This window comes from Drosophila kikkawai, chromosome 2L, assembly GCF_030179895.1.
Source record: "Drosophila kikkawai strain 14028-0561.14 chromosome 2L, DkikHiC1v2, whole genome shotgun sequence".
Taxonomy (NCBI): domain Eukaryota; kingdom Metazoa; phylum Arthropoda; class Insecta; order Diptera; family Drosophilidae; genus Drosophila; species Drosophila kikkawai.
Window position 1 is genome coordinate 12,088,041 of NC_091728.1, and position 11,311 is coordinate 12,099,351.

The 11,311-nt window shown below is 44.5% G+C and overlaps 3 protein-coding genes across 4 annotated transcripts; 1 reads left to right on the forward strand and 2 right to left on the reverse strand.

Annotated features, from left to right (window-relative positions):
- Positions 1-708: 708 nt before the first annotated feature.
- On the forward strand, positions 709-6,704 carry LOC108082701 (uncharacterized). 2 transcript variants are annotated; one of them, XM_070283226.1, is made up of 9 exons: positions 709-1,704; positions 3,658-3,969; positions 4,065-4,207; positions 4,643-4,825; positions 4,930-5,038; positions 5,129-5,435; positions 5,512-5,728; positions 5,822-5,986; positions 6,042-6,704. In XM_070283226.1, the coding sequence occupies exons 1-9, from the start codon at positions 1,683-1,685 to the stop codon at positions 6,435-6,437; spliced, it is 1,854 nt and encodes a 617-aa protein (XP_070139327.1). In that variant the 5' UTR covers positions 709-1,682; the 3' UTR covers positions 6,438-6,704. The 2 variants fall into 2 exon arrangements, with proteins under 2 accessions (XP_070139327.1, XP_017033698.1); XM_017178209.3 differs by having other exon boundaries at positions 710-1,704; positions 4,930-5,435.
- A 27-nt stretch (positions 6,705-6,731) lies between these two features.
- LOC108082688 (uncharacterized) lies at positions 6,732-9,040 on the reverse strand. The gene is made up of 2 exons (XM_017178193.3): positions 8,442-9,040; positions 6,732-8,381 (listed from the first exon to the last, which is right to left on the reverse strand). The coding sequence occupies exons 1-2, from the start codon at positions 9,038-9,040 to the stop codon at positions 6,878-6,880; spliced, it is 2,103 nt and encodes a 700-aa protein (XP_017033682.1). The 3' UTR covers positions 6,732-6,877.
- LOC108082689 (uncharacterized) lies at positions 8,986-11,232 on the reverse strand. Its single transcript, XM_017178194.3, has 2 exons — positions 10,742-11,232; positions 8,986-10,685 (listed from the first exon to the last, which is right to left on the reverse strand). Exons 1-2 carry the CDS (start codon positions 11,161-11,163, stop codon positions 9,176-9,178), a joined length of 1,932 nt encoding a protein of 643 aa, XP_017033683.1. The 5' UTR covers positions 11,164-11,232; the 3' UTR covers positions 8,986-9,175.
- Positions 11,233-11,311: the final 79 nt, after the last annotated feature.

Genomic DNA, 11,311 nt, shown 5'->3' on the forward strand with positions numbered 1-11,311 from the left:
TTTTAATTGAACACGTTTGAAAATTTTGACAGCTGGCTTGGCTCCAGGGAATTGCCCACCGTACTTCTCCCAGAGTCGACCGAAACTTGAGGTAAACTTAATAATTTAGGTCAATTAAGGGTGTGAAATATTAATTGAATGCTCAGCCACGGCCCAGTGTTCCAGTTCCCATTCGTTGCTCGGAAAATCCTACATTTCACGTAATCACTCCACCCAATCCTTCTTTTTCAATTTAGAAACTATTGCCATTGTGTGGCGCTATGATTGCGCAATTTTGTTGCCATCAAGCTCATGAAAGCGCTTCCGAATGGACACATATCATACTATATAGCAGACTCATGATAGCTAAACACTTTGCCAGCAAACCAGGGGATATGCTTTTAGGTTCGGTTTGTTTGAATATTTATTTTAAACATTTATTTTATAAAGATTAGTACTGTAAAAGGTATTATAATTTTAGTTAGAAGCTTGCGACGCAGTGAAATAAATTATATATATTTTTAACCAGGCTCCCAGGGATAAAGGTTCTCCAATATATAAAAATTAATGAAAAATAAATTAGGCTTTTACATTTGTAATCTTCCAAAGTAAGGTATTGATTTTTTTTAGCCATTCATCTTATTTCAAATACTTGTGACTATTTTTTCGCCCGCACTGATTTCTATTATGCCTTTCAACTTAAACAGCTGCAAGTCAGTGGCTTTATTTACACCTAGAAAAACAAAAACTAAAATGACAACAACAATCAACATAGACGACAGGACACCACCAGCACACCAAGAGACTAGACACTGCCAGTGAAAACATAGAAAGTGTTTTAAAAAGCTGATGGGAGCCGCATGTGTGAGAAACGCACTGCTGGCTCCAGGACACAGGACTCAGGATACCGCCACTTTGTTTGGAGCGCATAAACAAATGGCGCCCCATGAATGACACGGACAATGACGACGGGCCAGGGTTTGAGATTAGGCTTGGGTTTGGGTGGTAAAAACGCTCCAAGGATGTCAGGAGCTAAAGCCGTGCGTGAAACTTCCAGCGGACCACGGGGCGAGCAGTGAACCCACCCGCGCGCCACTGGAATCGCATGTGGTTTCGAGTGGTGGCCAGGAAACTGCTGGAACTCATAAAGTATTCATTAATTGGAAAAGCGCGCCGGGCAACCAAAGTGACCAGGTGAATCGGCTCGGCGAGGTAAAAACCGAGTCCCTTGTCAATTTCGAAACTCAGTTTCGTTTCGGACGCTCGTCGAGGCGTACCTGTCCCGGTTTGTTGAACCCGCGGAAATCAGAACAGAATAGAATCGAATCGAAATCAGGAGCCCAAACATAAAACCGGCAGAGTCATGCAGTTCGTGGTGGTGCGTGTTGCCGACGATAAAACGCGAGAACAAGTATCCCAGAGATACCAACAATAAATGTACACAAATTTATAATATACATATATAGAAAACATAGGAGAACTTTCCGCGAGTTAGCCATGGACGGAGTGCAAATCATGTGTGGAATTCCACTGATGTTCGGTTAAAACTCTGAAAAACCTTTGGAAAAGTTCGATATATATTCGATTTATATATTTTTTAAAAACAAAATACTCCTTTGTGTGCGAGTTAGAGTGCACGCGGCCGGGCGCGTTTGGGAAAACACAATTGCGAAAATTCAGCTATACTGGCCACCGAATGGATAATGGGTATTTGTTTAGACACAGGTGAGTAATGTGCCCCGGTCGGTAGATCTGTAAGCAGAGATTAGCAATGCCTCTCCACGGCCAAAAGATAACAAAAAGAACCCTAATGAGTCGCGGCCAGAACACGCCAGGGGGACTACTTGTAATACCCAACTTTTCATTAGTTTTTGTGCCAATGAATTTTAGATGACGAACGTAGAGAATTAGCTGCACAATTGTAACTTTATTACTCATTTTCTATGGCAACCTTCTTGGCTGAGCAGTGTTTTTTAATCGAATACTGCATACTTTTCGGATACTCAGTAGATTATTTTTTGGAGTAAAATGAGGGGTCTACATATTGAGCTTACCCAGTTGGTCTACCAAAAATTAATGTTTTAAATTATTATCCGCGATCTACAATTGGATTTTGTTGGTCTTTGTTCATTTATTATCAGTGGAGCTACATTTTCACCAAAGCCTTGAAATCTTTTTAAGAAAATAACAAAACTACGCTTCAAAAAACTAAATTTATCCATGGTTTGGTACCTGAAACATTTTACTTTTCGCGTGTTTTCTAAATGCATTTTAAGCTCATAGTTGAAATAAATAAATAAAAATAAAAACTAGTTTCCTTTAATTCAAAATAAAATTGCCATTACTACCCAGTTAACCTTTTCCTTAAAGCCTGAAATAACGTTAAGATCCCTTTCCACCTGCTTAATTCTCGGTGACATATTCAATTGTCTACAATTCAAGGGACAGTTGAAATTGAAATTACAGCAATCATTAGCTAGGAAATTCATTCGCGAAAAACTATTATCTTCGACAAAACGATTTTACAAAATATATATATACAGTATATACATATATATAAAAAGAATGCCACAACACAGTTCTACGAAACATACAAATACGGATATTCCTTGATTCGTGTAAAGCGGCGGCAAAATAGGGACCTTGCCCAACGCTATAATTTGTATCGGAACTTGGGCTCGTTGTTCACCAAGGCTTCCAGGTCCTTGGACATGTACGTTGACCACCAAAGCCAGCCCACATTACACATAAATCCTAAAATGCGCGTCACACACAAAAACAAAAGGAAAACAAGAACGGAGTGGACATGGGAAACCCCGCGCCGGAAAGGGACAGCAACAATAACAAAACATGTCAATTAAATAAAACTGCAGAAAAATCAATAAAAATGCCACAGGACCGAAAGGGATTATAGGGGGCGAAAGGAGTGAAATTACAGGAGAGGGCAACTACTAAGAGGAGTTGGGGGCACATATCGAAAGCTATAGAAACGCCAGGCCGCAGCTGATTTTCCATGAATGAATTCAGCGGTGACGCCATACTATACTAGACACGGTTGCCATACAATTAAATAATTGTTTAACATGTTTTAATGATGTGTTTCGCGATTTGCGGCGCTTATATCGCTCCCCTGTCGAGTGCGTGTGCTTCTGACACTAATTTCCTATTCCTGGCAAATTGCTTCCGCCTCTCTGAAGGCTGGCTAATGCCGACTTGGCACGGACCCGGGATTCCTCACACTAAATTGCCAACACATCCGGTTTCCGGTCGAGTAATGGCGGTGCCCTGGCAGTAGGGTCAACTGTTGCTCTTGTAGAGAAAAACATCAATTTAAAGAATAAAGAAAAGGAAAAGTAAAACAATGTTGAAAGCTATTTTTAATTTTTTTTTTTAAATTTCTCTAAAAAAAAATATTCTGTGTAAACATGGATTACGATTCAGGTATTTCAGGTACATTAAAATCACAGTGCCTGTAGAATTTAGACTTCTTAAAAAATAATTTAAAAAATATATATTAAAAAAGGACAATTATATAAATAGGTTGGAGCAGGCAAAAGGGTGGCCTGACCTTATTAGCCTTTGGAAACTTTTCTTATTACAGCTGAAATATTAGACTTCACCCAGAGGTCTACTAAATTATTTATAAGTTCCATCTTTGATTTATTAAATTTTTTTTAGATGCCAGCGCGGCACAAGATACCGGCGAACAAGGCAACGATTGGAGTCATACACGGAATCGGAACGCCCAAAATGCTGGCGACTTGGAGGCCGCCGCGGCGGCGGGAAGATTGGGTTCTGCCAATGTCGGCGCTATCGATATGCAAAATGCTGGAAAAATCAAATTCGATCCGCCCAAAGTGCCAGTGATATTTGTTTTAGGCGGCCCAGGTAGTGGCAAGGTCACCCATTGCGATACATTTATGCAGGAGCGACGCGGAGTAACGCACATCAATATGATGGATCTGCTGCAGCAATATGCAATGGGAAATGGTAAGATTTCGTGCTCAATAAAAATTGAATGATATGGGAAACAGAAATCGTTAAAAAAATTAGTAAAATTAATAATTATATATTTAATTACCCAGACATGCAGGACTTTTCGCAACTATCGTCGAAAACAGTCACCGAGGTGCTGATGTTGGAAATGAAAATGGCTCCAGCTGCCAAAGCATACCTGATATCGGGATATCCACGATCAATGCGCGACGTTGTCGAGTACTCGGAGAAGGTAATTTCTGTCCACTCGTCCTGCCAATTTGCGCTGTCTTCCCCGTCGAGTCCTTTATTTGCTATAAAGCCATTTTTGTTGCCGCACAGTTTGTTTGCCCAGTAAATTGCTGTTGAGCTATTTGAACTAATTAACTGGCAAATGGGTCGCCGTCGGTGTGTTTGTTCGGCCATAATTCCCATGGATTTACAACCAAGCTCACATTCACTGTCCGTTACATATGCGAGTGCTAATTGGACAGAACTGGCAGTCCGTACAAGCCGTACTTGGGTAGTTCCGAGTACCCAGTCACGTACACAAGGCGTTAACTATGGCATATTGGCCTATAATTGCAAAAGTAGGACATTCTTGGGGAAGCAACCCCTTGAAGCACATTATTTGGGGTCTTGCTCAAAAGTAATCTCTTCTCTAATTCGCCTCTATTCCCACCTCCAGATACAAGTCGTGAATGGCGTGATTCTAATATCCTGGCGTCAATCGGTTCTACAGAAACAAATCGATTATGGGGCCAAATTAGGTCATGTAGTACTCTCCTTAGCCAAAATGGAATTGGAAAATTTCTTTAAAAATGTGATGCCAGTCGCTGATTATTTTGATCAAAGTGACATGCTGTTGGCCGTAAGTATGACTACGTTTACATTATGCTTAGCAAATACCAAAAATTCGAGAAACTACATAACATATAAGTGTAGAAAATTAAGATTCAACAATTTCGCCTGCAGGTCAATGGCGAGCGTGCTCCCACAGAGGTGTACAAAGATTTTCGCACCGCTGTCCTCGACATACTCAGCACCCTCGAGAACCAAGAGGCGGTGATGAACGGAGTTACAGGTATGGGCAGAGGGGTGCATGACATACCCGGCAGTATAGTTAGCGTTGACACCGCTCCAAGTCAAGCCCAACAAGCGACTCAAATTGCAGAAGGCAGCGCCACCATTGTGGCCAGAACCACCACCGACACCGATACCACCGGCACCGTTCTGGCCAGGGACCTGGCCTTGGATCGGAGCGACGGTGGCCGGAACGTGGCGGTGGCTGCCTTGAAGATGGACACCACCAGTGCAGACGATGATAGCGGTGTTGTCGTCACAAAGCAGCCAAAACTACGGCCGGGCTCGGAGGATTCCGGTCTACCGCCCATTATCTGGGTTATCGGTGGTCCAGGCAGCAACAAGGCCACGCTCTGTCTCAAGGCCGTGGGTCTAAACCCGGGCTGGGCACACATCAGGTGGGTTATAATGGCATTTATAAGATACCTTTGAAGCCATCTTAATCACCTTTATATGGATAATTCCTTTTTACAGTGTGGGTCGCCTTTTGCGCAACATCACGGACTCAGCACCACGTGCCAACACCGAGAGCTATGCCGTGAAGGAGGCCTTGGCCGCCGGAGATATGGCGCCGGAGAAGTCTCTGAATCAGTTACTGGAGACCAATTTGCGCCTGCTGCGGGATAGAACTGGAATCATCATAGATGGCTATCCAAGGAATTTGCAGCAAGTCAAATACTTTGAGAACAAGGTAATTTTGAATAATATTTGGAAACTAGTATTTTTTGAAATCGAACTTTAAATTGAAGTTAATTTTTATAAATTCCCATTTTCTCTGCTCCAGTACAAGCAACGCCCGCCCATTATCCTGCTAGACTGTTCCAAACTCCAACTCGGCAGAGGACGTATTGACGACACTGTGTCTTCGTTCCGCCGGCGCCTCGAGCTGTTTCGGGAGCAGACTCTGCCCATGCTTAAGATCCTGGACACGAGCAATCGCTTGCAGATCGTGAGTACCCTTACAAGGCTTAGTGATATGGTGCTCAAATCGCTTTATTCCCCAGGTCGATGGCGATACGGATAGTCCGTCGGTGCAACGTGAATTCGAGCGCCTTATCCGGAATCACATTCAACGGCTGCTGAACAAGGGCGATAATCCCGATGACTCGGCGCCACTGGGTGACCAGATGATGCGCAACGAGCAGACCGATGCCATTCTGCACGATTTGGAGACCAATGTGCCCGGGGCTGTTCCCACGATTAGTCACCATGTGAGCATGATGAACGGGCACCTGAAGAACCGGGGCAGTGCCTTGGGCAGCGGAAAGCATCCCACTCAGATGATGAACGGCCATGTTCCCGGCAGACCCGCAACCGGAAACGTTGCCCAGCCTGTGCCTGTTGATTTCCGGCACATGCTCGAGGAGGCCGAGCGGTATCCGGTCGACTCGTATATGTAGTCAAGTTTTATAGTTTTATAATGGAGCTAGGCTAAGCGTATTGTTAATGCTGGTTTGTTGAGTTTTCGTATCCGGTGCGAGGGACCAATAAGTTTCGAGAGTCCTGCTAGGCTAAAGGTTAGAAGAATTTAATTCTACATTCTACTTCACTAGAGATTAACACGCAAATCGGATTAGCCTAAGAGCGTTTTTATTGGAGGTTCCAATGTAATTGAAAGGTAGACATAAACTTGAACAAATTCAATAAAAGCAGAGAGTCCAAATATACTCCATTAATCTTAGTTTTTCTATGCTTAATGTTTGGAATTTTTGAGCCATTTAGGCATATTTAAGTTGGTTAGTAATGAATTAAATTTATTCACATATAACGAATTTAATTAATTCTAGCTCTGGACCAGCATGGTTGACACCAAAAGGAAAAGTATACTGTTTCTAGAAGACTATAATGTGTAATTTATCCAGAATTCCATTTCCTCGTCCTTAATTTCAGGGTAACAGATGCAAAACTTCTTAGCAGTCCTGTCCTTTACGCAATCCGAGCGATTGTTGGAGTTGAGCCTACTGATATCCCTAATATTGACCTTGATCAGTGTACGCGAGTTAGAGTTAAAGTGAACTGTGGACTCAAAGACGCTTTTATGGGGAACCGTGCGAACGCGCAGGCGAAAGATCCCCGACTCGAGGGACTCCAGATCATCCAAGCTCCGCTCCACGTAGTCCAGATGAGACAGTAGCAGACGATGGCAATATTTGTTGTAGTTGTTCTTGAGGATCCAATAGTTGAGAAAGGAGACGAACGTCTTGGCCAAGTAGTAGGCATCAAAGTTGTTCTCCACGAGGGCGAACTCATTGCAGCCGCACCAGTGCAGCCCGATGCAGGCCTGCTCGCAGCTGCGGTTGAAGGGCATCAAGTGCAACAGGGACTGGCTGAGACGACAATTCATCGTAGATTTCAGCTCCTTGGGAACGGAGGCCTTCAGGTTGAGTATGTGCCTCAGGGTGTTGTACAGGTCAAAGGGCGTGGTGAGGCGATTGCTGTTTAGGAGCAAGTTGCTGGCAAACATAGGATACGCCTTGCGAAACCAGGGCGGCAGGTAAATGTGCAGCATGGGAAGTCGTTCTTCGAGGAACCCGTCGGCCAAGTCGACCAGGTCTCCCGACGTTTGACCCTGGTCGCTGAACAGGATCACTATGGCGCGCTCGAAAATATGGTGATCACGCATCAGCCTCAGGTACTCCACTAACTTTTCGTCGAGACTTGCGGGCCCGTTTAGGTAGTCGCGCGTTAAGGTGGAGCTCCAAAATACACCGAACGCCGGCTGATCCAGCTCCTCGATCAGTCGTTGCGCGAACTGCATGCAAAAATCATACAGATAAGAGATGCTCTGGCGTCTGCCGATGCAGTTTTGAAACCCAAATCTGGAGGCTGTGTCCATGGATTGGCCAATATCCTCCAGCAGGGTACGAAGTTGGAAGTCTGGCCGAAACGGGGGAACATGGGATTCTAGGCTGTCCTCCCCAAAGGCAGTTGTGTAGCCAGCTTCCTTGTACGAATTCCATATCATTGGAAAGCGCTTTTCACAGGTTTTATCCGACTTGGCGCCGCCAAAGATGGCGCAGAAGGTGGCGTACGCGCTATCTTCTATTTTGTTGTATCCCTCCATCTCGAACCAGCCTTCCTGCTTCACGAACTCAGCTGCCTTCGGCATACTGCGCTTGAAATTCATCCGCGATATACTGTCCAGTCCCAGCATTAGTACACTCGGTTTTCTTTTCAAAGGATCCGACTTCACGCGTGCCCTCCGGTAAGGCACCTGTACCAGCGGAAAGGCATCCTGTTGGATAGTCCTCGTGGCTTTCAGTGCATCGTGACATTTTGCAACAATGCCGCTGGGAATCCAGTCGATGAGGGCCTCATCTTGAAAGCTCGTCCAAGGGGTAATCCTGACGAAAGTTTAATTATTTTAGGCCAAAATACATAAACAGATCCGTCAGGTGCCTTACGTGTCATTGGGGACTTCTCTGTAGGCGCACCTGTACTTCCGTAGGTTTGGTTGCAACTTTGCGAGCATAGTTCTGTTCACCTGCAGCCGATATCGCACCAACTTTCGATCAAATTTTAGAGCAAAGATTGGTCCTTCGTGGCTGCAGTTATTCAACTTCTCAGGCTTCGGGATGGCTAATGCCTCGCTGGAGAAGGGATCTGCATACGGCATTTTGCATTTGGGATTCTTCACGAAGAAACGACTGGCCGGTGCCCTTCTAAGCTTTCTGCGCTGTATATCGTTCAAGGACCACGAGTACTTATAAGAATCTTCAAGCTCAGTCTCTTCTGTGGTCGTGTCCTCATCCTGGTCGGGTCTCATAAGACGCTCATAAAAAATCCTTAAGCTTTTTTCCCGCGCCGATTCGGTCCGTGGTGATGGCTTTTCTTCTTCATAGGTTTTTTGCTCGACCACGGGAATGTCTTCAACGAGCTCCTTCTTAGAGGTCTTGCCTTGACTGTAATGGTTGATCCATATAATGGCCAACAAGACAACGAAGAAAATAATGATGTATCTCTTAAATTTTAATATGGACCTTCGTCTCATTGTAGTTTCCATATCTAAAGGAATTCTGGACTAACGAAATTCGAACGATAAGCAAAAGAATTCTGAGTTGCCGCACATCAAACGACACAACAAATTTGATTTCAAAAAGCTAACTTATACAAAATTATTAATAAATTGTTCTCATAATTAGGAATTGCGGCAAATGCAGAATTGTTTGGCCATTTCATCATCCACACAATAGGAGTCGTTGCTATCGGGGCCGAGACGCGTGATCATTTCCAATTGTACTTTCACATAATTTGTGTCGTTGTTGCTATGAACTAATGACCAAAACACGACTCCTTTCGGTTTGGTAGTAAAAACCAGGCGAATGGTCTCGAGCCCACTGGGAGAAGGCACTCTAATTCCCTTCTCATCATAGTGTAGCTGTCGCTCCGCTTTCAGGACTTTGTTCAAAACCATTAGATAGCATTCCTTGGCTACTTTTTGCCGCCTCAGGAACTTGTTCATTCGATACACAACCACCGACGCTATTTGTGCAAAGGAGTCCTCTATGGGCACCCTCAGGAAGGGCTCGCAGGCACACCATTTAGGGGGAATGGAGGCAACATCGCAACCGCGATTCTTGGGGAGTATCTTCATGATAGAATGACATGTGTAAGTGGACTCCACGAACCATATTCCCGGACGCGCCTGTTGCACAACCTGCCGGACTCCTAAGTGCAGGTCGCAATTGGAACTCAGACGATTCCTATTCAATTCCAGCGCCCTCACCACCGATGGATACCTCACATGATACTGCTCAGGGATGTAAATGTGCAGCATGGGCAGTCGCTCCTCCAGAAAGCCAGAGGGATGATCCACCAAAAGACCCTGACTGGAACCACGATCACTAATCAGAATCACAATGGAATTTTCAAACAATCCGTAATTCTGGAACTCCTCTAGGTAACGAACGAACAGCTCGTCTAAAGTTCTGCCCCCCCGAAAGTCGTTTTGAGTGAGGGTACTTGTCCAGAACAGGCCGAAGAGCGGAGTTGGATGCTCCAAAACATATCGTTCAATCAGCTGCTTGGCAAAGTCGAAGACGTAGCTGAAACTGTTCCTCCTGCCCAGGCAAAGTCCGAAATTCTTAACCGTTTTAAACACCTTCTCGACGGCGACCAGGAAGGGACGCATATAAAAGTCCACCGGCTGACGTAGGGAAGCCATTCCGAGATGGTCAAAATAGTCGGAGGTCACGTCCTCGGCATATGCAGTGAGGTAACCGGCATTCCGGAAGTGTTTCCACACCAATGTTAGGTCATAAAGGCAGGCGGGATTTCTGGGGTCACACAAAAGTTTGTCCTTCCAACGAGTTCCATCCGTAAGTATGGCCGCCAAGTTATTCATCTTGTTGTCGCCCACACTGTTGTAGCCCTCCATTTCAAACCATCCGTCCTCGCCAACGAATTTCGAGGTGAGCGGCATGGTCCTCCGGAAGTTCATCCGAGACATGCTTTCGATGCCGAATATGAAGACACTAGGCTTCTTGGCATCTGTTTTGGCAATATTGGGGTTCCTCGGATTTTGGACAAATGTGAAGGCGTCGCGCTGCATCACTCGGGAGGTGTTTGCCAGCGCATGACACTGGACAATCATACCCAGAAAGTGAGCCGGCACGATCCAGTCTGGATTAAAGTTTATTGGTTTTGATCTGCAATAAATTATGAATATTTATAATTATCAAATAAATATTAAAATTATTCTTACTGAGCAGACGAGTTGTTCGATCCAGGGGTTATCTCAATATACGTACAACCAAATGGGAAGTAGCTCGCAAAGTGCTTCTCAGCCACTGTTTTATTCAAGTGTACTCTATAACGCTCTCTGGCGCGATCAAAGCTAATGCTGAACAAATTCGGCCCGTCAGGGCATGTCTCAAGCTTTAGTGGTTCCCACCTGAGCAGCTCTTTCGCAAACGGATCAACATATGGAATCTTGCACTGGGGGCTAAACACGAAGAAGGAAGGTTTTCTCCTAAAAGCTCCAGTTGTATCGTTCCAGGGTTTAGGATGCAATTGCGTCAAGGCACTAGTATTTATCGAATTTTTGGTCCTGTCCCTTGCGAGCAAAAACAGAAATGTGAAGAGCACCACACAAATGCAGAGTCTTCGAAAATACCATCGAAACATATTTGTTTTTTTAATTGAAACAGAATTTGTTAAGTTAGGCAAGGCACCCCTGACAATGTCAGATCAGATATCAATAAATGACTTCTATAAATATCCAATATAATTTAGTAATTTAAATATGTTTAAAAAGCGTAATATGGTCTGATTA